General features: G+C 39.3%; 1 protein-coding gene across 1 annotated transcript in view; it reads left to right on the top strand.

Moving 5' to 3' along the window:
• The window catches only part of clstn2a (calsyntenin 2a), a 146,406-nt gene that overhangs the window by 74,833 nt on the left and 44,580 nt on the right, over positions 1-26,993 (top strand). Inside the window, exon 3 of the mRNA XM_061044412.1 lies at positions 26,352-26,547. Coding sequence (XP_060900395.1) covers positions 26,352-26,547 — 196 coding nt within the window. The remainder of the gene's footprint in view (positions 1-26,351; positions 26,548-26,993) is intronic.

Here is a 26,993-nt window from a genome sequence, read left to right as displayed (position 1 = left end):
GTGTATTTTTCATGTTTACTTTGATAATGTAACAGTGAATATGCCTCCCTCTGTCCACTGAAAGCTAACAGATCAGGGAGTCACACTGCACAACCTTTATTTTATGTACATCAGTGTTTTCTTTTAGTGGATGATTTTGACATAACACGGGAGAAAATATGTTAAAAAAGGGGGTGCTGGTAGCTCCGTAAGAGTGGGTAGGTATCCCAGGATGCTTTGAGCAGCGAGTCGGACGCTTGCAGTACCCAGTGAAAGGGAGCAAAATTTGATTGACATATGTCGATTAAAACGGGAGCTGCCACGGCCACACAGTACTGAGAAATGATCTAAACTGTTTTTGAACAAAGTTTTCTAATAGTATGTTTATTTTCATATTTTTGTCGATGCTTAATGATGCATTACATTTTGATACATTTTTGATATTTCAAGTCAGGATTCCAGGGGCTTTTAGTGTTATTAACTGCTCTGATGTGTTGGCGTTTGACTACAGCTTCCAAATTCACAGATCATTTGCCAAAGCACTGGGAGTTAATTTTATGTCTTTACTTTAAGACATTGGTTCCCCACCTGGAGTCCAGGCCCCCCTATTGCCTAAAATTAGACATGCACATATTAGTAGAAATCATGATGAAACACTTACTGGATAGTTTGAGGGTCTATGAGGGTGCGCGCCGCGGTCCGTCAGCACCACGGTTTTGCTCCGTCGGACGGCTCACGCCCATTCACACTGGATCCGTTTCTGGGACGTCAGCGCAGCGGAGTGCACCCATGACACATCACAGGAGAACTACAAGATCCCGCGGGAATAAAGAGAAAAACATGCAAACAACATGTTGCTTTGTCTTTCTGATGATGCATTGTTGTTAATTCGGTTCCTGTTTTGACGTAATGTTGATAAAGTGATGAAAAATACGATCGCGAGTCCGTATATTGTGTTTTATTTTGAAATTGACCGGATGCTCTGTGTGTTTCCTTGTCTGACTTCCTGTCCGGGCTGTCATATTCTGTCCAGCTTGACGCGTGCCTGCAGCGCACTCCGGCGAAAATAGACTCGCTGCGTGTTTGAAACGGAGCAGAGCGTAGTGCCGTCGGTGGCACGCGCCGGAGACGGACCGCAGCACGCCCCGTGTGAACACAATGATTGACTAGAGTGACAGCTAAGTACGACGTAGGTCCGCTGACGGACTGCGGCGCGCACAGAGTATGTGTGAATTGGGCTTTAGTTATGACTTGGAATGTCAGGTTGCAATTCTTGCACATTATTTGGGGCAGAATAGTACAAAGACAATATCAATATTTATTTTAACCTGCAGATTTTATTGATGAATTCTGCTAATTTACGGATTTGTGATTTCTGCTTGTAAAAGTCTGTTTTTTGTTCTATTTTTTAAACTTTTTATTCTGCTGTCTTGGCGAGGACTCCTCTTGAAATACAGATTTTGTATCTCAGTGGAAATATTCCTGCTAAAGTTTGGTTGAATTAAAGTAAATAGAATATTTGTCAGTGTCAATCATCTGAGTTGTACAAAGCCCACAGTCAAAATCCATGTTTTTCTCTTAGAGTGATGTGGAAAACATCAACCTTATTATCATAAGTTCAAAGCCTTTGGTGAGTAGCGTTTTCAGAATGAAAAAATACGATTTGAATCATTTGAGTCTGCATTATTTACAACATCTGACTAGTTAATGAGTCATAATGATGGATGATAAAATGAGTGAGACATTGTAATACTCCTGTAGTTCTGTCAGGAACGATCACATCATTTTTTGCAAGTTGCTGCATTTAAACAAAAAAACTGTTGTGTTTTGATGCCTACTCAGCTCATAATTACACTTCAAAGTGCATTGACAGGTTCTCACGGCTGCATGAAGCCTTTTTGTTTATGCTTGTTTTTCCTTCTTTTCTATGCAGAACAATGCTATCATGGCAATAGTAGCCTTCACGTTCAGTACGGTGTATTATGCAAATGTTTTTAACTGCTCAGGAGAAACTATTCTGATTTAAAAAGATAAGCCCAGAGAAGAGAAATTAGGAATCCATAAACAAGAGACATTTTTACATGATTGTATTAAAGTACAGCTCTTCCACAGAGTTGTTCATCTTCAAAAAATAACAGTCTCACTCTGCTAAATCACAACCTACCTGAAAATTACACTGCACCAAGGTGACAAAAGCAGAGGTGCTAATTAAACTGTGGGAGCCAACAAAGCAGCAGCTATGACACACTTCAAAGGTTGTAAGGCAAAAGAGAGAAAAAAAGTGGAGGTCGGGAGTGAGGAGGAGATGAAAGAGGGAGACAAAGGTAGACCTGGGAAATATTGTGTGCACGTGAGAGAAGGAGAGAAAGCGAGAGGGGGAATAGAAAGGGATGATGTGACAGATCATCAAAGGATAAGCGAGGGCATTGTGACAGTGTGATCAAACCACACAGGTTTTTGTCCATCGCCCTGCTTCCCCACTGAGAAAAGAGAAATGTATCACTTTGTCTGCCTCCTCTGCCTCTTCCCCTCCCTTTCTATCGCTATCTTTATGACTCTCTCTCTCCTCCTTTCTTTTTTTTTTCTTGCTCCGTCCTTGTTGCCCTTGAGCAGCTGCTAAATATCTGCAGCCGTTCCTCAGTGGTGAGGTAACGGTGAAAGAGGTCTGAAGCATGAAACAGATGCAGAACATCAAAGATTCAGTATGCTCTTTTAGAGGACTGACACCCGGCTGCAAACCGAGTCTCTCTCTCTCGTGTCTGCCAACGGCTTTAGAAGACCATCCTGAACTTCATAAGTTAGTATATTGACTGTGTTGTAGGATGACCCCTGAATAAAGTGATTAAGCACGGTGTGTTGTTATTTGCGTTTTGAAGGAAGGAAATATTAATATAAACAAGCAAAAGAATTCAGAAAAAATTATGTATTTCAGAATAACATTAGACAAGGACCACAACAGCATGCACTAATAAGCAGAGCGTCATCTCTGCAGTATTCACAACATCTATAATTTAATAAAGTCCACATCAAAAATGACCAGTTCTACTTTTTAAACCTGGTCCCAAACTAAGACCATGTGTGGTGCAGCCAAATAAGAAATAGAATATAAGTTTGTCTCTACAACGGGCTGTTGATACTTGCCGTCATTTGCGCAAAATCTGGTAATATTACTGTACTGTCAGTGGACATGGCTCTTTGGCCTTTAACAACACCATCCCTCTCTTTGTTTGTCAACAAATGCACATTGTCTGTGATGGTGAGCCACAACAGCGCTGTGCATTTGAGTTTGCAGTTGCAGTCAGAGACCGTTGGTTGGTACCAAATCGCACCAGACCAAATTCCTACATAATGTTGCTTTAATATAACTTTACCCTTATTATATTACATGTTTTTTTTTTGTTTAACACATTTAATGCTTTCAGCTTTTCAGAAAAAAGCGATTTGTTTACCTGGCCCACACACACTCATTTGTCCACTGTGTTTTGGAGTCGCAGTACAAGTTTGTCTGAGCAAGCCTTCCTCTTGCCTTCATCTAAACTGGATCTCCCTCCTTTTTGCTTCTGTTGCTGTCAGAGTGTGTGTGTTGATATCTCCTCTTTACCTGAGGACATGAAGTTCAGTCCTATGCCTCCACAGCCATATCTCAGTGTTTGCTTCCAACAGGACAGATACTTCTCCCCTTTTTGTCTCCCGGTCAGTCCACTCAGTCCTTTTTTTCTAGTTCCTCCTCAACCTGGCTGTCACCCTCTCTCTCCTGCTCTTTTTCTAACTCCTTCATCCCCATTTGAACTTCACTGTCCCATTTGATTGATTCTGCTCTTACTTGACCTTTTATCTGACCGGCATGTTTGTCCCTTTTCTACAACAGAGAGGGGTGCTGACATTAACATTCTGTCAAGGCAATAAATGATAAAATAATAAAAGAAATAAAAGAAAAAAGAAAAACAAAGAAGCACAGGGACATGCATGATAAATAATACATCATATATATTTTTAAGTGTTGAATATGTGATTACCCTGGTGTCTGAGTGTCTGGATTTAAATGTAGGCTAAAGATGGGTGAGCCCATATTTAGTATGACAGCTGCACTAGCTATTTCCAACTCTTAAAATAATAGCAGAAACTATCATTTGATTTATTAAGTAGTTTAGTATAAGTTTAGTATAACATTTTTTTTTTCCTGTGCATACTTTTTTCTGATGAAATTTTAAACTTAAACGTGTCTAATCATTGCACAAGTCAAAGTCTCCAATCCTCTCATGCTTGATCAGATGAATCCAAAAATCGAGTTGCATCGTATTGTTTATGTGTATTTCATCTTCAAAAATGTATCAACTGGCTATTATTGTATTTGTTGTTATTGATCATCATTATATATAATTAGTTATCGGTGCCATGATTTTGTGTAAGTTAGTAATTAAAAAGCCAATTTCACACAACACTGACGAAATACTGCTCAATTAGATTCTACTGACTCAACAATAAGTGGGTTTGAGTCCCCAGTCTCTAAAACACGCTTGACTCTTAGTTGATGTTTGTGTGTGGGTGAAACTGTGTTTGCCTGAGTATGTATATCATTTATACATTTTTATTGTGGCTTGTTGTCAACAGGTTATAATTGCCTACTTTCACTTCAGTCCTTCTAAAACCCATATTATATATTTGTACTATCATATTATTATTTATTGTTTTTTTCTTCTTATTATTATTTATTGTTGTTGTTCCGTCATGTTGACTGACTTTCAATTGAAACTAGAGTATAATTTTCAGGTCATATCAAACACAAAGAGGAAGATTTTCTCACCAAGACAATAAACATACATATGAAAGTTTTCTTTTAATTTGCTAATAATTATGTTTGTATTTTATATCCATTTTAAACCACATCAAATGAGTTGTCAAAGAGTAAATTAAGCCATTACCATTTTGTGAAAAGAGTCTGGTAAAACACATTTCTTTGAACACGGTGATAAATGGGGAAATCCATTTATGTGATAGTAATCATCGTTCCTCTGCACTGTTGAGCCAAGCTAATTGGATCCATATGAGATGTTCAGAGTAATTACATGCCCAGTAATGCTCCACTGGAGCTCTGTCATCGATGCATTGTCAAGTTGCTCACAGCGTCAAACCACCTTGTAGCCTGGGATTGATTTAGTGGACCAAGTCCTTTCCCTTATTAACCTAATACAGTTTTTCTATTCTGCACTGCCTCTGCCTCTTGTTTGTTGACACCATGTGATGATTTTCAAATTCTTGATTTAATTTCTCTTTTTTTTCCTGGCTGCTTGTGTATTCAATCAAAGGTTTTATTTATTTTTAAGATGCATAAATCAAATTGAATTGTTGGCTGGTTTGTGACAAGCACATCCCTACTCTATGACAAAGGGGTTGGATCTGTGACTCCACTAAGCAAATATGTTGAGACCTGTTGTAATGCATAACCTATCTATCAGGGAGAGCAGTAATGATGGATGCAAAAACTGTCCGCACTAAAAAAAAATGTTTTGGTGTCCTTTTTCAACACACAACACAACACAATCAGTGTTGCCCACTTAAATTCAATTTGAAAATGTAATGACAGGAACTCAAGTTGACATACATTTTTAAAGGTTTATTTTGGGACTTGTAATGCCTTTATTTAGACAGTGGATAGAGTCAGAAATCAAGAAGAGAGAGACAGCGGGAGAGGAGCCACAGGTTGGATTCAAACCCAGGCCACCAGCCTGGAGGACTCTGGCCTCTGCGCATCGAGCGCACACACCAACCATCAGGCCACCGGCACTCCACTCTCTTTTGATTTTTTACATCAGACAAAGAGTAATGCAGGACCAACAGCATAGACTAAACTCTTTAAAACAAGTACTCAAACAGCTCTAAAGTTTTTTTTATCATTCATAAGATTTTACAGGGAGATCATTACACCACCTCTTTAAGATAAACAGGGGTTTGATTTAAAAAAAAAAACAGGTAAAAGCACTGCATAACGCAGTTTCCTGTTCGGATGCGCATTAGTGGACATAAATAATGAGCAGCTGTGAGCTGCTTCTAGCTTTTTTGTGTACGTGCTTGGCGTGTTTCTTAAGATAGGTAGGTTTCCAAAAGGAGAAAAATTATCTATCTATTATAATCCACTCGGTAAGAAAGTAAAAAATTCTTATAACAACAGCATCAAAAGAGTGAATTTAATATTAAATTGACATTTTCTTTCCCTTAACAGGTAAGGAAAGTACAAACATTGTTTTTTTTATTTAGTGTAATGGTTGACCTTTAAGATAACACTTTTCTTTTACCCCACTTCCAACATTTTGTTTCCATGAAGTTTCTTGTCCCCTCCACTAATCTGACTTATTGTGGCCTTAGCAGTGGGCAGTGGTCAGTAAATCCTTGTGTACCAGCTCAGTCTCAGTCTTTCAGTTGTGGCAGGCAGATAGGAGGGTATAGGTAGAGCAATGGATAAAGTGTTTCCTCTCTTTTCTGAAAATGATGGCTGATAGAACCTTCTCCTGAAGAGAAGCGCATTGACCCATGTTGGTGATGTGAGCTGGAATGACTTAATGAAATGTGCCGTGAATGGCAGCTGAAAACGAATCCAGTAATTCTCTGTGTTCTCTCGCTCCTGCTCTCTCCCTCTCTGACAGTGGTTTGACAAGGCTTCGGTATCCTGACAGGCCAATTAGACAGCAATTTGCATATCTTCCTTGCTCCATTTGCCTTGTTCATGTGAGCATAAAATAGGATAATCTGGCTTTTGGACCTGTGTACGACATCACTCGTCGCTCTGTGTCACAGACTGACTTCGTCCTCAATCATGTGTGACCCATGCACCTTTAACTTAACCTCATCTTTCCTTCATTGTGACTGGCTCTGAGCTCTGCTATGCTATCACCTTAGTCTTTTACATTTCAGTTTATCTTAGCCTCAGTGCTAACCTTGTAGCTTCCTCTCCTCTCTCATCATTGTCAGCATCCAAATTAAAAAAGTAAACAGAACAGGGGCTCTCCCTCACTTACTAATTGAAGATGTCGTTGTCTCCTGGAAATCCTTCTGTAACAATTCATAATATAATAACAGTTTCTGTCCATCTTGTGCTAAAAGCTAAACTCTATGTATTGTGTGAATGCAATTAATGGCACTTTGCTGCATGTCATTCCCCACTCTCTCCACCCAACACTTCCTGTCTCTCTTCAGCTGTCCTATCCAACAAAGGCAAAAATGGCCCCAAAAAGAATCCTTCAAAAACAAAACAAATATTGAATATGTATAGTTAAGTGCAGCATATGTACCCTCAGTCGTCACACCAATACAAGAATTAAAGAATAGTATAGCAGTAAATGCTCCACAAATTTGCTCCAGTGTTTTGTTCATTACAGCACAGGTGGATACAGTTGATTGAAAGTGATTGTTTTAGGTATTTACAGAATCCATCCCACCTCCAAACAGTTTGAACCTAGCAAGTTCTGCCTCAACATGTAATGTTAGGAGGAACAGTTTTAATACAAATATCTCAGTATTCAAGTAGACCTTGCATAAAGGATGTAAAAGGACTCAGTTAAGATGTCATTTTTATTTTTTTACTGAGTAAAACAGCTGTTTGATCTACAGTACATCTTCAGATTCTGATCTATGGTTTTGACACTGGGTCAAAGATTTGAAAAAAAGTGCTGTCATTATGATGGATGTTGCAGTTTTTAGGCAAGGTTATAGAGAAAAACTGCCTTTTAATTCAGTGATGATTCAGCCTGAGAGACCTTGAGATTAACATCTGAGTTGGAGGGAAAAAGAAGAAGGGAGACCGTGAGGGAGAGACAGAGGGGTCAAATAAGGACTAATGAGTAGAGGAGAAATAACTGGATTGGTCACTTGTGGTCATCTAAATGAGTAACGTATTAATAGTCTCATCCCTAATTGAATTTCTTAAATGATTACCCCTAAAAGTTTCTTTCCATACATGTGGTTTGTGGGTTGGGGTTGGTTTTAGGTTGGATGGGGATTGGAGGGGGGGGGGGGGGGGGGCTCGCTCACCTTATTGTTGTTGGTCTGCAGTCAAAAATTAGGACAACAGTGCAGGTAGTGTAAAGGTGAAAACTCACTAAAATGAGGAAGGTACATTTCATTTTACCTTCTGGTTGCTGAGGTTATTTTCCCTCACACAATGAAACCAGCAGATCTGCTGTTCTTGACTGCAGCTTGTGATCATAATACATCACTCCAATTAGAGACTGCAGATGAAACAGATACCTGCTGCCTTGAGATGGCTTTAAAGAGAGTCACCTAATTGAGGCAATCAACAGAGACTTCTCACGGTGGTGGATAACAGAGTAATAACAACTCATGAATCTTCATTCTACCTCACTGGTACCATCATAATGAAAGGGTTGAAACTTGGTGGAAAACATTCACTCTTGGCTCAAAGGTTACAGTATGCTGCTGGATTGATATTATTCACACCCTGGTCCATGAGTCTCCCCCTACTGGGGTATACATGAGTCACATATATACTTTGCCAAAACAGGAATAGGCCAGTTTGATGGCGCAGTGTGATGTGTCCCTCCCCCTGACATGAAACAAAACATTATACCTAATATATCATGTGTTTAATTTGGGGAAGAAATGGAAAGTTATGTTGTTTCCTTTGCAAATTTGACCATTGAGACCCAGCCACATATGAATTAAGATTATTTACTTAATATTAAATTAGACCATGATCTATGAAAATACTTATTATTGTTTTTCTCCCTCTTCCTTCTTTATAAGTCTGTCATTTCGTTCCTTTGAATAAATGTGTATTTCCCCTCAAAGAGCATCAGTTTTTTACTTTTCTTCCAGTGTTTTTTGGTCTTTGAAAGCATGTCAGCTCTACAGCTCTCCAAAAGTCCCCCTGTTTACTGCTAGTCAGCTGATGTTCAATAAATTAGATTTCATCCTTGTGGTCCAATCTTCTCCTAATTAAGTGCCTCAAACACACATACACACACACATAACTTTAAGGCTGTATGTTTGTGTGTGTGTGTGTGTGTGTGTGTGTGTGTGTGTGTGTGTGTGTGTGTGTGTGTACTGCTGGACATGGGTCTCCAGGGTCAATTATGGCAGTGTAACGATTGTAATTGGCTAATTTTCAGCCCATTACCCTATTTTATGTCTCATGCAGCAGGTTGTAATTTAGTGGAGTAGTGATGGCCGGTCTAGCTCAGGGTGATAGATGATAGTTGGCGTTAGAAAAGGGGAGCTCGGTCATTAATAGTGTGGAGGAATGAGCTGTCATATAAGCAGGCCCACACTCAGGGACAGAGGGGAGGATGAGGCTGCCCTTGATGCTACTGGAGATCGAGGCATTGTTTTCAGAATTTACTGATTTTTCACATGGATGGATTCAAAATTCTGCACAAAATATTCATGATTTCATCAACATACATTTGTAGATATCTCAGGGAGTATTATGCTGACATCTTTCCCTGCATGGGAATGTTACTTAAATGTCTTCTCTAGTTAATTTTTGCAGAACCTATTTGCATTACTTTTTTCTTAAGTGTCTTCCTATTTCTTTTTTTTCCATGTACTTTGCTCACGTATCATCCTACCACTCACAGTGCAGAGCTAAGATCAGCTCTGAGTGGTCCTGCAGGATCTGACAGCCTTGCAAGTGAAATACGATTTTTATGCTTTTTACCTGCCACTCTGTCCTCTCTCAGCAATCCGGACAAAAAAGGAGGAGCGTTCACTTTCCCAAAAAGTGCCAGAACGTGTGAAAGGCAATTTCAAACGAGTGACAGAGTAATGGATGAGGGCAGCCAGGGCCATCAGTCAAGTGCTGAACAGAGCTAAGTCAGAGTTCTAGCTAACATGTACTTACAGCCACTCTCCTGCCGCCGCTGCAACGACTTCAAATGACTCACTCTCCCCCTTCAGACAGAACAATGCAGCAGGAAATTACTTTGAAAAGTGCACAATACACACAGATTGTCTGAAGAAGATGTCAATTAGATATTTTGACAAGGCTGTTAATGTCAGCCTGACGCTTTGAAGTAGCTCAGTCTGTAGGGACTTGGATTCAGGATCGCAGGTTCAAGTCCCGGCACGGACCAAGTCCGAAAAATTGGCCTGGTAGATGTAGAGTTGCCAGTCCACTTCCTGAGCTCTGCCATGGTCCCTTGAGCAAGGCACCGAACCCCAAAACTGCTCTGGAGCGCTCGCTGTGGGCAGCCCCCTCACCCTATACCTCTCCATTAATGCATGTCCATAGGATCCTGTTTGTGCATGTATGTGTGTTTCGGCCTATGTTTGTGTAGCATTTATGTGTGTAGCATGTTCATCCCTCGCGGGATCAATAAAGTATAAATTATTATAAAATGAACGTCACCATCACTTCAACTTTTGTATGCATGCATCAGCAATGGATAGTGAATCTAAACAGAAAAAGTAAAAAAACAAGTGTCTTTCTGCTTTTTCACATCACAAATCTATGCTGGTCATTGCATTATTTTGAGGGAAATATGGACCCAATGTCCTCTGAGTGCCTCACTTCCAGTCAGACAAACGCATAAAAGACAAATTTATTCTCTGGCCCTCAATAAAAACAAGAATAAAATGAAAAAATACTGTGCTCATGTGCTCAGGATCTACAGCAGTACAGCTGCTGCCCTTGAATGTGATTGAATTTTTGTGTTTTTAGTATGATTTAACAGTTTTGAACCAGTGTCAACCCAGCATGTCTTTGTGTCTGCTAATTATGAGAGAGTAAGAGATCATAAAGGCAGAGTGGGAAAAAGACGAGTTGGGGAATATGAATAATTACCCCATCCGTGCTCTCCTAGCTCCCATGACACAAACAAATAAAGACAGTCTAATACCAAACCCTTCCTGCCCTTTTAAGACCTTTTGTTGACCTTTTTGTGTCCTTTAACTCTATCACACGCGGGGCTGTCGCTACGAGGTGAGGATTTTGTCAGCTCATAGTCCATATGGGTGAGAGATTACAGCGACGGAGTCTGGTGTGATGGAGAGTACAGGGAGAAAAAAAGATAAATCCACTTTTGATGATGATATATATTTTAAATGTTTTTCCATATTATGTCAACATGATCTGTACACTCCCTAATTACAGGTAAAGAATAACGGTCTTTTACAAAGATTTAAAATACTGTTAACCAACTAGGATTACATTACATTGATGAGTAGTGTTTCACAATATTTCTTTGACATGTATTTTTTAAATTTGTATTGTTCTTGTTCCATCTGGTAAGTGTTATTACACAACAAAGTGACAGTGGATAGATTTAAATTTATGTTACAATCTAACAAAGTTACAATTTCACTTAGCAGATACTAATACCAAAAACCATACATCTGAGAGTAAGTACAGCACAAAGAAGGATCTAGTCAGGAGGAAATAAACACAGTGAATGCATACAAACTGCAGAACATATAACAACAGGATAATATACAGTGTATATAGAGATATTTTATAGTGAAAATTTAGATCTGACTCGATGTATGTTAAAGTTACCATTCACCTTCCTTTGGTTAAGGCCTTCGCACACTGACTCTGTTCTTTACAACATGAAAGAGAAAAAAGTTTTAGTTTTTTATTAATCCCCAAGGGGAAATTGTGGTTTAAAGACACATGCTTCTCACACACATGAACAAACAGGACCTGTGGACATGCATTAGTGGAGGATGCTACAAAGGGAGCACAGCAGAGCGGTTTGGGGGTCCGGTGCCTTGCTCAATGGCACCTCGGCAGCACTCGAAAAGTGCCCGGTCCAAACCGGTATTTGAACCGGCAACCCTCCAGTTCCCAACCCAAGTCCCTACAAATTTACCTACTGCCGCCCCATTTTGACAAACATAAGAACAGAAGGCTGATAGAAAATTTTCAGAACAGATTCATTTTCTGCATTTTTTTTTCGCATCCATCCATGCGTGTGAGCGCATGTGTCTGTGTGTGTCCCTACCATACTGTCAGCCCCTGTTCAGGATCAATTGCTTCAGTGTGTACAGTAGTCAGTATAGACAGCAGCGTATCAAACTGCACCACTAACATCCTGAAATACACCTGGAAGCGATCGGGATAATTCTGCAGCTCCTTATCAACAGAAAAAACTCATCCTTTATTAACAGGTATAACTTCCCTCCCTTGTCTTGTTGTCATGTTCTTGTTTTTTTCAACGAGTGAAAGAACCAAAAAATCAACCTCACTGCTTGATCATTCTGAACGTTACTCTCCTGTCTTTTGATAGACTTGTAAAGAGGTTAGGGTCTACAGTGTTTCCCACAGAATGACACGATATCTGGGCAGTGGAGTTTGGGGGGTGGGGGGGGGGGGGACATTTTAATATTGCGTTCGTATTTATATCAAATATGGTTTTTCCCTCATTAGTGTGTGTGTGTGTGTGTGTGTGTGTGTGTGTGTGTGTGTGTGTGTGTGTGTGTGTGTGTGTGTGTGCGCGCGCGCGTGCGCGCACGTGCGTGCGTGATTTTTAATCTCAATGAGTTTCTTTCCTGGTTAAATGAAAAATAAAGCATGAAACTCTCAAATAAGAGATCACATCTTTTTAGTTTGTTGTAGATGTACTGTACATCAGGCCTGAAATTCATTGTAAACCAAACATTTCCTCTTTTCTAGTTTCACACTGAGTCCTGGCAGCTAATGAATATAAATGAATAGCCCTGTTCAATCTGAAAACAACACGACACTATCACATTTACCTCACATGAAGAAATGACAAATGATCAGACATGACAGCCACACACCACAGAGATATTTCCTGCCATATGTTGTGACAAACATTAGTAGCATGCAGAGATAAATGGAAGATGACAGATTAGGTTGTTTTAACCTCCGCAGCATATCAAAACTACACCGCTCATTACCTCCTCTCAAGACGTTTTCTCTGAATTTACTTCCTGATGAATGCTGCATGTGTCTCATCCCACAGCACACACCGCTGCTTCCCCCAGTGACTCACTGTTCAGTCGTGTCATTTTAATAACCGTGCAGAAAAAATCAAAGGTCTCAAATAACCGCCATTAGTTTTCTTTGATGTTGTGTTTGCTATAAGTCTTACTTGAAGAATGTGGTGAAAGCTAATAAATGGTATCATCATAATGAAAGGCTTATAATGGTGAGTATGAACCTGGTGATCTTTACTTTTCTATAAGATATAAAGTGACAATGGTTGTGTACCGCGAAGAGTTCCCAACAAGTTGATGTAGAATCAGAGGAGAAAAAGGGGAATGTGAAATAGGCAGACAAACACTTCAGTTTTGTTTGGTTCTTTTTTGATGCCTTATTTTTTTTGTTTGTACAAATCTGCATGTTTACCCAACTCTTGTTACAGAGTGTTTTTTTTTAAAATAATAAAATGTATCCTTGTCAAGTAAAGTTTTTCTCAAGGTTTTGTGAACTGACATACCAGAAACACCGCCTGTACCTGTGTTCATGCTGGATCTTTCAAAAGATCACTTTTTATCATTGTTAGTCACAGAAAATGATCAGTGTATCATAAAAAAGCTCCACTACAGTGACATGGATTCAGGCTGACAGTGGAAGCACAAAGTGGGATTAGGACAGTTAAAAAAGGACAAATTGAAAGTGTTGCCTTTTATTAACATAAATGACTCACCGTATGCCGCATAGCTACGTTACACAAGGGGAAAAGATGCAGATACATTATCCTTCCTTTTATAAATGGATGAGCTAAACGTGACTCCTGTTATTGACTCTGCTGCTACACAGAGCAGACACTTTATATTTATAATTATAGGGTCTGTCTTCCAACGAAATATTACCGCAGTCGGCTGAATATTAAACAACAGCTCAGGTATTCTGTAGTTTTTAATTGAGTTCTGTTATTTATGGTGTGGAATGTTGTTCATAGGATTATAATTTTGTGGAGCTGCCCAAGTCTTAAAATACTATTTGGCAGTCATGTATTTCTCTTCCAATTTAAGTAACAATTTGGCAACAGGCTCAGAGAGAATTTATTAAACAGCTGTTGCTTTGGACAGACTCGTGTCGCTCAACAGCTTTTTGGCTTTACTAATTTGTCAATAAACATGAAACAGAGACCCAACACTTTTCAGAGCTAATGTTTGAGATTAGCGAATGTAGTGTTGGTGTCTGTCATTGCTTAAAGGTAGATGCATCCACATTATGCAGGCACCGGTGTGTTTTTCATTCATTGGTCAATATTAATACTTGAACAGTCAAGTTAAGTCACTAACACTTCCAAAGACAAGCGTACAACATCTTCTGTCCCTATGTCATAAATAAATGTCCTGTAGTTGAGTTTAGAAATGCTGACTTTATCATTTCTCCACGGACTGTAGTCACAGTGATTTTAAGAAACAGACATAGACTCAAGAAGCCATTCCACTTCAATGGTCTGAAGTCAGGGATGCTATGTATCTTCAATCATTGCTTCAGCTTTGTGTGATGCCTACAGGTTGATGACATTATTTATGAGACATTCTTGATTTTATAAAAATTGACTGGTACTGTGAACATTGTTAGTAAAAACATTTAAATAAAGGAACGTACCATCTATAGCACACTTGTTGTTAGATAAAAAAAAAAAAAACACTCTGCTGTTAAGGCAGTCTCTTAATGAATCCAGGCAGCAACAAGCATTCTGCTGAAGGAGCTAATTCCTCTTAATTAAGGCCTCCATGAACATTAAGTCTCAGTTATCCCACAAGATGAAATACCACAGAAGAAGAGTGTTGATATGATGGGTGGAGCTACAGCATGGGTGTTTGTACGAGTTTAATCATGCTGCAGAATAAACTGGTGTTATGATTTCATGTGTCATAATGGTTTGACATTACATTTTTTTTTCTCCTTCAAATATCTAAATAATTTAATAATGATGTTTTCATTTATAAACAATAATAAATTGTCACATAAAATGCTTGATTCAGCAAAAAAATGAGCTACAATTCCTTCATCCTATAAAATCACTTTGGTCTGATCATGTAAATGTGTTTGTTGGTTATTGTGTATGTGTATCCATTTTTGTATGAGTGCATGACACAGAAATTGTGTGTATTTATTTATTTTATTTGTGAAAGAATCATGTACAATATTAAACATTAATATTGCTATTAGATGCATTGTACCAGAGTTAGCTTAGAGCTCATTTACATCTGCAGTCCCTCGGCAGGTCATAATTAAAACATCAAATAGTAATAAAACATTATTAAAAACTATAACTCTAACAAACATAGCATGTGAGTGTTTGTCTTGTAAACCAATGGGCTGTGTCATTCTCTACTTTACCTCACCAACGTCCTCTCAGTTAGCAGCTGAGCTGACGGAGGTCGTAGTCAGAGACACTGTGACATTTTCAGCTCAAAGGCTCATAGAGGCTTCCTGCTGCACCTGACAGTTTCTGATTATCTTAGAAGCCTGCAGTCCACCAGAAGGGTAGGAAAATAGAAAGACAAGAATTAAAATCATATTCTGAATGTCTCCAAGGAGGGTTGGAAGATCTGGTTGCAAAAATAACTGACGGATGATGGTGGGTGTAAGTGGACAAGGAGAGCAGATTGACTTTAGAGAGCGGTCAAAGTGAGGTTGTATCATAGAGAGGCAGAGCTTGTTTGTCAAAACAGCATTTAAAGTGACAAAAGATGATGCAAGCACCAAGCAAGGCTCGAAATGAGAACTCAAGTAGAAAAAACGCAGTATTTCTACCATGAAAATCGCCAAATCTTGTACCTTCAATGTGTGGAGAAGATAAGGCCTGTTAAAAGCTAAGGCACTTGCTTGGTCTCTGGGATAGCAATGCTGATTGGTTGGCCGTTTGGTCGGTCCAGAATTAAGAAAATTCATCTTAACAAACTAGTGGATGGTTTTAAAGTCTGTACAGACATTCATGCTTCCCAGAGGATTACATTTTCTGATCCCAGCATTATGTGCTTGGCTCAAACGGTTTATAAAGACATGCATGGTCTCCAGAGGATACATCTGTCACACTTCTAGAGTTAGTTACATGCAGTGGCAAGAAATCGATCTTGAAATGCATTGGCTGTTATCTGACAATGATATCGTCTCTGAAAATGAAGCCCAACCCTTATGAGCTGAGAGATAAAGGACTTCTGGCAAGACTTTCAATTTGAATTCATTACCATTGATGTCCGTCCAAATAGTAACTTGAAGATAGCCTGACTGTCCAAAAGCAGATTTTTTGCTGCACTTGCAGATACTTGTTTTTAGACATTACGTAACGCTAAATCAGTGTCAGGTTTGTATTGCATTGTAGTATCCCTGCATAAAGCCATAGCCATAATTAGTCAATACTATTTCTACAACAAATTAACTATAAATGAAACTGTATGTCTCTGTGTTTATGTTTTTTTTATGTCCAAGCTGCTCCAAACCATTTTCCCCAAGATGAATACAGTTGTTTGAATTGAATTGAATTGAATTGAATTCCCTCTTGTTCAAGAAGCCATTTACCTGTCAACCGGTGACCCTCGTGGAGCACTGAACTGTCAGCCAGGGTGAGCAGCAGGAGACAGAGGAGGAGGAGGAGGAGGAGGAGGGGAGGGAGGTGAGAGAGAAGGGAGAGACGAAAGTGGGTGAGGCATGTCAGGGGGTAAGGCAGGACAAGGTTGAGCAGTGCATCTGAGTACTGATGTTAAGAGCTGAATAATTGCTACCCTCAATGAATCTGCAGCAGCAAGAGGGAGACGTAACTCGTGGAGGAGAAGGTGATGAAGAGGAGGAGGAGGAGGAGGAGGAGGAGGGGATCACACTGAGGTACTCAAAGTGATGATAGAGATATTTAAACCTGAATACATTGTCTCACTCAATAATATATCTCAATATATCCTTTTTTCTTTCCATCACCCCTGCAGCTTCCTTTCCTCTCAACCTCTTTTGTATTCCATCTCTTTGTATCTCTGAGACATCTTTAATACTTGTTTTGAAACAGATAGCAGTATCTGAAATGCCTCCAATACTGGATGGACTGCAGGATGGACAAGTACAGCGGCATGTGAACCGAATGTATACTATAGATTAATTAACACAATATATAATTATAAAATGACTATATTAATGTAATTTTATAACTAATGTAACTATAACTACTAAATAACTAATATAACTATTTACTGTAAGTGATAATAATATAACTGTACATAATAGCCCTTAATAACATCTGTTGTTACATCTGATATAATTTCTTATTTGTAGCTTTTAAACAGTAGCCTCCACAGCAAGCTGCACTGAGCTTCCACCATGGAGGTTATATAGCTGCAGATGGTGCTGCTTTGGAGCAGCAAATAAGGAATGATTTCTGGTCATTACAATAGCAAACAACAAAAACTAGGAGCTAGCAGAGAATGTAATAAGATTGCCTATTCTGAATAAGGTAATCTCACATTTCTCTTCAATGCTTCTGCTGACACAGCAGGTCCAAGAAAATGCAAGCTAGGCTGTCACTCACTTTAGCTTAGCTTGTTTGTAGCCACTCTACTTGTTGAGCAAGAGACAGATTTACATAGAGGCCTCCTCCTCTGCAAAGTAAAGACACTGACACTGAAGAAAGCAAGTCTGTTAGTTAGTCATTATTTTTCCATTTCTCAGGAGACACAAATTAGACAGTGTCAAATAAATCTTATATATTTTAGGCTTTCTAAGATGTATTTATTTATGTCCTTTCTCAGATAGGACTGACTGTCATGTCATCATAATAACATACATTTCTCCATTCATTAGCAGGCAACAGATAAGCAATATTGATGCTAGTACTCATATCACGTCCATAATAAAGTACAGCTGCTATTTTAAAGTCATGCACTTGCTTTGTGTTTCGTCTTTCATTTCACTCTGCTGGATCCATACACACAATCTGCGTGATATCCTGCTCATACCTAATTTACCTGTTTTCTGTTTACATATTTTCACTGGAGAGATTTGAGGTTAAGCACCTCGCTAAAGTGGAGTTATATCCCAGTCACTCCTGACACTCAAACTCATGATCCTTGAGCCACAAGTAGCCTCTTTAAAAGCAGCAACTTAAACTATTCATAGTTGTGTCTGACTTCAGCGGTCGACACTCCACTCTGTATCAGCTTAAAACACTTACAGCCAAATGTTTCTCTGGGCTGTCCTCTTAAGCATTTAAGTCACACAGCTACATCTTCGCACAGTTCAATTAACAGGCAACACCGACAGTCACAGTTCATCTGATGAATTCTAATCACACAACTTCAGAGGCTGCAATTAACACTAATTGCATTGCAGCCCACCAAAGCTCCCAGCAGAATGAATTTCTAGTTTCTCCAATATTGAATTCTCCACATAACCATATTGTGTTGTCCAATGCATGCACAGTCCTGGGTGAGTAGATAGCCTGAAAGTTTGTGTGGGTGTTTTTTTTTTTTTTTTGCATGTGTGCGTACGCTCTACCCTCTGAGCAAGCAGTTTATTCATCACCTTGAGGTCAAGTGGATGGTGCAACAATCTCCCAAATGCAATTAGGAAGTGGTGGGCTACTGAAGGAGCCCAGTAGGGCTCTGATAAATTGCTCCTGCATTTCTGTCTTTAACTGACTTGGAGCCCACTATGGCTGCACTGGGTAAAGGCACACAGACACACATCACATTGAATTTCAGAATAAAACAAAAAATATATTGATTGATTCTTTTTAAATATAGAAATACAAATATAGATGTTGCAGCACATTTCAGTTATTTTCCATTCTCTATCTCAGTTTATAGCAACCCTTAATGATTTGAAATGTGCCTATAAGCTGCTTGTGGTTTATTTTTGTGCGTTCATGTGGGAGTTTATTTGTAAAGCCGAACTTTTGGTCAATACTGTAAGTATTTGTTTACTCAATGTGTGGGTGACTATGTAGGTGCACTTGTAGATTTTTATGTAATGGATACTTTTGAATGTTACTCAATAATGACATCTATTATGTCAAGACTTTCTTATCAACAAGTTTTGCTTCTAACAATATACCCTTTTTTAGTATGATTTTTAGAAGTGAAACAGTGGAGTCAAGCTTTAAATGCTGGTATAAAAAGCCAGACAAAATATCAAAGACAAATCCAGAGAGCCATAATTTCTGATGATTTCACCTCTAGTTCTCTACCCAAAGCTCGACCTTGTTGTCATTTCATCACCGAAACATTGGAGACAAAGGAGAGGGGAAAAAAAGACATTAAGCTACTATAAAAAAATGGAAGTAGAAAGTTGTGATAGCTCATTTGTTTTTATCTTCAGCCTTCTCTTACACCCCCTCTAATACTGCAGCACTAGAAGAGAAGTCATTTTTCATGTTCAGCCAGTTTAATACATTTTAATATTGTTAATAAGAGCAGATGAATTATAAAGTACATGTACTCTCAACTATACCCACATCTCTTGATACAAATAACTAAGATACTTAACTGAGTAAATTCCTCCAGATGTGCCTCCACTTTATTCCCTTTTCCTTTTTTATTTCTTCATGTACCTGCTTCATGGATTGGTTATGACACTGAGCTTGTTTATAAATTCAGCCAGTTTATAAACCCTTGAGGATTTGAACTCTCTTCCATTTTCAAGGACCATACACCTTTTTCTGGGTTATCTTCATATTTAATGTCAATCATTATTATGCCCCTTACATCAACAGATGTTTTACTTAGTATCAAAGTAATCAAGATGAAGTTGTCTGTACGGTTAAGAGTACTTTGCAAGCAGGAATTGCTAATAGCTGATTTAAATTGTCACATAAAGTAATGAAAAGTATCAAATAAGAACAGGATTTGCCCCAATGTTGATGTCAGATTTTACTCATTGTTTCAATAAGACTCCATGAACAATTTCTTTACAAAAAAACTAAACACATTGACATTATATTTTACTTCAGTCAAAGTAATGTGAGGTTGTTTTGATTATAGAAACTTGTTCAGTCTGGAACAACGCTAAAAGTTCTGCAGTCTAAACTTCCATCTGACAAAGAAGTTAGCAGGACAGCAGGAGCAAATAAAACTCCAGAGCAAGAGATGAATTTTAACACATGCCCTTGTTTGCTCAGTCGATTCAGCCATGTGCTCCGTATGCCATGAGGATATTTAGAGCAAGGTGCTTGTTCATGGTGAAAATATGAAAATAGATTTTGTCTACAACAAAATGCAAAAATGAATAAAACAGAAGAACACATCCCTCACCAAGGATCTGGTGATATATTTAAGAGAACATTTTTTATTACACTTTTCAGGAAACAAGCTCTCATTTACTTGATATCTATTGTTTTTTAATATCATTCTCATTCCATGCAGGAGTATTTTGTATGAGTAAGCTGTAGTCTTTTTTTGCATAAAGAAGCAGAGACAAAAACAAAGCTGAGTCAATAAAGTCTTATTCAAATGTAAAGCACTGTAATGAAGCCCTCTACCCTGAAATAACTCAACCTGATTCCCTGTCCTTATTGTAATATATGTGTTTGTTTTCATGAAGTGTGTATGTGTGAGTGTAGTTGGGTGTATCTGTGGGTCAGTAGTGGGATGAAGTGTAATCCTGTCATTAATTAGAAAAAGAAGAACATGCTGGCTGTGAGCTCAGCACTGAGAGCAGGAGAATGAAGGAATTGGGGCTTTCAGCCGCCTCATAGTCCTTCTACTTACAGACTCACTTTAATCAAGGTCACACACACACACACACACACACACACACACACACACACACACAAACACACTTACACACACACACACAGTCAAATCTCCACACTGAAGCTTTCACGTCTAGTGCTCTACGTGGAGACAGACAAACAGGCGCAGACACAGCAGATGGAGACACACCAGTACTTGATTAAGAAGAGGAGGAATTAACATGATTGAAGTTTCTGTTTCTCTGTCCAGGCTTCACTGAGAGAATCTGTTCCGATGAGGCTCAAAGTCTCAAATTCACTGTAACATTACATCTCAGGGTCAATACCGTGATGCACGCTGACACATCACTTTGTGACCTACATCCATCAAAACAAAAAAGTTGTTTCTGTTTGTAGGGCTCTAGACGGCGTAGCACTATAGCTAGTCATTTCAGATATAAATTCAAAGCTTATTCCTTTTTTTTCCCACTCACATTACCCCTCGGGTCTATTATTGGAAAGCATAAATATTTCTCTATACCTCTTCTGTCTCTCAAAAAAGTCAGGTAGCCTGTCCATTTAACGTAATTGTCTTCTTGACATCAGGGGATTAATAATAATGATAATAATAATAATAAATTAGATTTATATAGCGCTTTTCTAAATACTCAAAGACGCTTTGACAGGGAACAACAACAAAAAAAAACTAAGCAAAAACTAAGAGAACAATACAAAATAGAAATAGTGTCAAGGGAAGAGGATGAGAGTCAGTGGTTGTAGGCGGTGATGAAAAGGTGAGTTTTTAGGGATTTCTTGTAGGAAGTGAGTGTGGGGGAGTCTCTGGTGTTTTTAGGGAGAGAGTTCCAGAGGGTGGGAGCTGCAATGGAGAAGGCCCTGTCCCCCCAGGACCGAAGGTTGGTCCTGCAGGGGGGGGACAGGAGGTTTGCATCCACAGACCTGAGAGTGTGGGTGGGAGTGTGTCGGTGGAGGAGCTCAGACAGGTAGGGGGGGAGCCAGGTTGTGGAGGGCTCTGTAAGTGATGATGAGGAGTTTGAAGTGGATACGCTGGGGGATGGGGAGCCAGTGGAGGTCATGAAGAACGGGGGTGATGTGATCTCGGGTGCAGGAGTGTGTGAGGAGACGAGCAGCGGAGTTCTGAATGCATTGAAGTTTCTTGGGTGTTTTGGATGGTGAACCGTAGAGGAGACTGTTGCAATAGTCTAATCTGGAGGTGATGAATGCGTGGGTGAGGGTCTCAGCAGCTGAGAATGAGAGTGATGGTCGGAGGCGGGCGATGTTTCTGAGGTGGAAAAAGGCTGTTTTGGTGATTTGTGTTTGTCGTAGGAGAGGGTTTGGTCGAAGATGGCACCATCACAAATAAAAATCTGCAGTTAATGTCAAAGAGAAAAACTACAATCCCAGATCCAGACCCCAGTTTGTCTTTCTTGCAGAACATTGAATATCACATGTATTTTAATGAACATGTTGGTGTAGTTATAGTTTGTGCTTTTCTTATAAGGTCACCGTTGTCATCTCATGACAGGTTTAGGGATGTGAATTAAAGCCACATCATAAAAACAAAAAATCTTAATGAAGTGTTGCTTTATGCATGCTGCTGTAGCCTACTGAGGCAATTAAAGTGAGCAGAGTCATTGTTCTGATGTTAATTATATCTTTGATTTTTCTTCTTTGTAGAAATGGCTGCTATAAAGAAAAGATGTTATTCATCTTTATTTCATTCGTCTTTTTTATGTAATTATCTTTGAATAGTATATTACTATCTTTCTTCTTAAGTGTTTCTTTGACATTTTTTCATGAAGAGAAAGCACAAGATCGCTTACAAGCCTTAGAAATAAGAAGCTTAATTTCATATTATATTATTTACACATGGAAAGTAAATCACTTATGGATCACTACTCAGGTTGTTTAAATGTGATTAAAGGCTTTAAACAATGAATTACACAACAGTCAATACAGAGTCCTTTATTACCAACAATAACTTAATATACCTAACGTAATAAAACACAACTGATGCATCTTGTGATACGTTTTTTTAATATTCAATATCTACCTTAAGAAGAGGAAATAGTTTATTTTCAAGTATTACATTGAACAATCTCAAAAACAATCATACATAAATATTTAACAACGAACAACTTAAGACTAAAAGTGTAGTTTGAACTCTTATAGAACAGGGGTATAAAACACAATTGTTTTCATTCTTGGTTCTGTTTTAAGCTTTTCTGAAGTATTAATCTGTTTTGAAAAGAGAAAATTGAAAAGTCATATCACCTTATTGTGAGAAAATAAAGCTCATGTTTTAACCTTGCATCATTATACACTCACATTTGCTCACACTTCAATAATAACACACAACAAAACAAAAAGAAAGTGGCAATGGAGAGAGGCTTCACAATAACAAAGTGTTACAAGTGTACAAGCCAGTAGGGAAACATTTTGTGATTCGATTCCTTTAATAACAACAGCTATGAATATTAAGATGAAGTGTGAGAAATTGTGAAAAACAGAAACGTAAACTTTCCAGAGTTTAGATTCTCTGTCAAGTACGGTTATTTATGGTCTGAATTGTTTGGACTCCTTGTGACAGTGTGTTACTTTGAGAGGAATCATTTTCTCATTAATTTTATCCATCGTGTCCGTCTCCATTATATTGACAATTTAACAGCCCGTGAAATACCCGTTCCCTGACAGCTTGATATTTTCTGTTGATGCAGTATGTGCTGCTCAGCCTTTCTATGGAGTGCCATCTATTTTAGATGAATATTATTATCCAAGCATTTTGCTGACTCCTCCACTTCACTCTCAATCTGCCATGGCAACAGGCCAACTCCCTGGAGGCAGAATCTATGATATTTACTTTGAAAAGCGACCCCCATTCCCTTGTGACGTATAGGCCAAAAGATTAGACTTCATTTCATCCGCGCGCCACAGCGGGGTGAAATTACAGCGTTCCCTCTGGTGGGGCTGCCGAGAAGAAAACTAGGTGGCAAGAAAGTAAGTGTACAAGTGTGTGCGTGAAGTACACATTTGCTGACACGGGAGGAATCGGTGTGAAATTTCTGTCATTACCATTTACATATACATTGGCACATAAAACTTCTTCTAATCTCTTCCTGTCTTTCTCTCTCGTCTTCATCTTCAGCTGTTCTCTCCATCTTTCCACCCTTCTATGACTCTGTTGCGTTTTCCTGTTAAAATTGTAATACAGAAAAATAAATTTGACGCAACAGATGGAGCGGAAAATGGATTAGCATTCAACCCCAAACTGTTAAGCGGTGGTACCTTTTCCTTCTCCAAACCACTAAATCAATGTTTATGCATAGGGGATGCAGCTGTATACTTTAGTCTCTGGTATTTTCAGAACAGTTCCTCTCTCTCTTTGGTCCTATCTTAGAGCATATTTGCTCAGTTTGTGTGTATGCATGTGTTTGAGCAGCCAGGATCAAGGCGGTGCTTATCGGCATCCTTCCACACACCCGCTGTTTATTATTATTATGTTTCTATACGTACACACCAAGTCCCTCTGGCGCTGTGGGCACCATTTCATTTCCATAGCACCTCAAAGGGACCGATACAAGGGCCAGATTTCTTTTAAAATTGGTTAGGGATCAAACCTTAAGGCCCACTGTGTTTGGCAGCGTCATTATTTCAGCAAGAAGGGGATTTGAAAAGTTGAATCGGGTTAAAAGGAAGTCAGAGAGAGAAAATAAGGGGAGAGACTTTGTGCATGACGATGGGATATGAAGAAGAGGCGAGCAGATGTGAAACGAAGTCGGCGTGAGAGGGAAATTTGTATTTGTCAGCAAGGTTTTTGAGAATGCGAGGCAAAATCCCAAAGCAAAGGTAGCTGTTCTGTTTCCTGTGTGTGTCCCACTGTATTCTCCAAGATATCAGCCAGCACTGGGTCGGAACGCTGCAGCATTTGTTCTCTCTGCAAGGAGATTTCCTAAATCCCTGAAATGAACACTTGTGCAGAGAATGAACTCAGCAGATGATGCAAGACTCACAAACAGATCTACACAAAAACACACACACGCAAACATGTATAGCAAACATAGTACACTCAGTGAATATGGTGGAACACTTTCGTTGAGCTTTTCGTCTCAAAGCCTCTAGAAATGTAGCCTGAAATAGAAAAAAAAGCAAAAACATGGCCTTAATGAGCATGCAAAAATTTCAGATTAAGAAGAGTTCATGACTATTAGAAAACCCAATTCATTTAGTTTGATCGGTTACTTAAGACTTTCTGATGACGTGGCCCTGCCCGCAGCTATGGTGCTTCTGACATTCAGTACAGTGCAGCCATCTGAAACATGTTTGTGTTGTCTGAGTTGCAATAAGAGGATAAAACAGGGACACTGACATTTCAAAATCTTCATTTTAATATATCAGTCATTTCAGTCAATCATTATTTGTATGGCACAAATTCTAAAAGTCTTATCTCGAGACGCTTAAGAAAAGAGCATATGGGATAATATGCAGGGAAGGATTTCTCCTTTGTATCCCTTGTGTTCCTGTTGTCCACACTTCCTTGCCGCTGAGGTGGAGGTCGTAGCAGGCTGTGAATGAGGACAGCGGGGGGGTTGTGGGGACGACGCAGTCCGACAGTGGTGGCTGGGCGTTAGGCGGTGGTTGAGGGATGACACAATCAGGAGGTGGTGGCTGGGCTTCAGGGACGTCGGGTGGTAGTTCTGCCAGATCACCTCGCTGAAGGTTGTGGGAGCTCCGTCCACTGGAGAGCCTGGCTTCTTTCTGCTTTGCAAGTTGCTTTGCTAACATTAGTAATAATCAACAACAGAAGTTAAATGTCTGCTGAGATGGCCTTATTTAATCTCCGATCATTGATAACTGAACTCAACCTGCAGAAGCTTAGCAACATCTCAATGATCATCAATGGCCAAAAGGAAACTCTTTCAGTTGAAAAAAGACATCTGTGGGGAGATGGTCTGATAGAAACAGAGTTGTATACTGTGTGTTTGAAATAGGACTGACATTTGAAGTACACAGTGTATTGTTTGTTCTTACCTCATTACACACAGTTTGATTTACCAGTACCTATCTGAGCTGTTTGTTAGCTGCTGCAGGGTTTGACAAAATGACAGGGGGAGAAAAATGAAAGAAACAAATGGAACAAAGATTTTAGCAGCAGTGTTCCAGAAAGATGACTGAATATTAAAAGTCCAGCTTTTGGAAATGCTTTCTTTTGCCTGTGTCTTTCAGAGTCTGTTTGTACAAAGTGTCTGCATTGTATTAAGTGCACTTCCAGGCTGTTGATTTCCTCCATATAAAGCTCTGAGTGTCCTCTGTGTCTGTCCACTAATGAGCCTCATGCCGAGTTATATTTTCACCCTTCACGAACAGACGTGTTGAAGAACATTACGTCTCTGTGGTTTCTCATTTTGTCCCTTTTTCCTCTTTAGAACTTGTCTGGGCCAAAGATTAGGGATATTCAAGATGTCCCACTGATAAACACAGTAGTTGTTCCAAAGTGCTGGCTCTATTTTTCACTTGATGTTTATCTCTTCCCCTCTCCACAACTGTCTTCATGCTGTTTTTGTTTGTCTCTTTTGGTTTATGTTTGCCCCTGACTCACTTAATGACATTGCTGTATAAAGTCGATTCAAAGTGTGAACTTGTTTTTGTCATAAAAGGAGAAAAATAAAGTGTAATGCTCCTCTTCACACATTTTAATATTGTCTACATCGTCCTTTAAGGTCAACCATCATGTAGTCATACGTCTCTTCTGTTGTTTTCTAGGAGAGATTTGTGCCTTCAAGGTGTACGGCCAAGATGCTCCGTTCGAGGCTGTGGTGTTGAATCGCACATCAGGAGAAGGAGTGGTGAGGGCGAGCAGCCCTGTGGACTGTGAGAGCCAGAAGGAGTACACCTTCATCATCCAGGCCTACGACTGTGGGGCCGGAGCCAGCGGGGCCGACTGGAAGAAATCTCACAAGTGAGTTAGCTGATGTCTGCTGATGTGTCGATGCTTTAGCTGATTCAGCCACTTAAAAGACAGACGTTTTCAGACATGTGTCACGTGTATATGACATGTGTAGTTTCCACATAAGAAGAATCCTAACCCTTTAGCATTCGCTCTCTTTTTTTGTCCCTGTTTTTGTTTCCTCCTTTTCTTTGTACGGACTGAAACGATCATAGTAAGTCCTCCAGAATCTGTGATTGGAGCTGCATCCCTACACTGGTCTGTTCTTCGATGTAATAGAGAAATAACAGACCTCAGATGTTGTCTTTTAACACAGTGATGTAATAATTAGTATTTAACCACTGATGCAGGTGCTGGCATTTGCTGTTATGTCAAATATTTTCTTCCTTGAAGATGAGTCTTTTGTTAACAATCACAATCATTGCACAGTAATGGACACATTTTCCATCACTCAGCAG

The sequence above is a fragment of the Labrus mixtus genome, chromosome 8 (genome assembly GCF_963584025.1).
Source record: "Labrus mixtus chromosome 8, fLabMix1.1, whole genome shotgun sequence".
Lineage (NCBI taxonomy): Eukaryota > Metazoa > Chordata > Actinopteri > Labriformes > Labridae > Labrus > Labrus mixtus.
The sequence above is the reverse complement of the archived record's forward strand: the minus strand, read 5'-3'. Positions and strand labels throughout refer to the sequence as shown.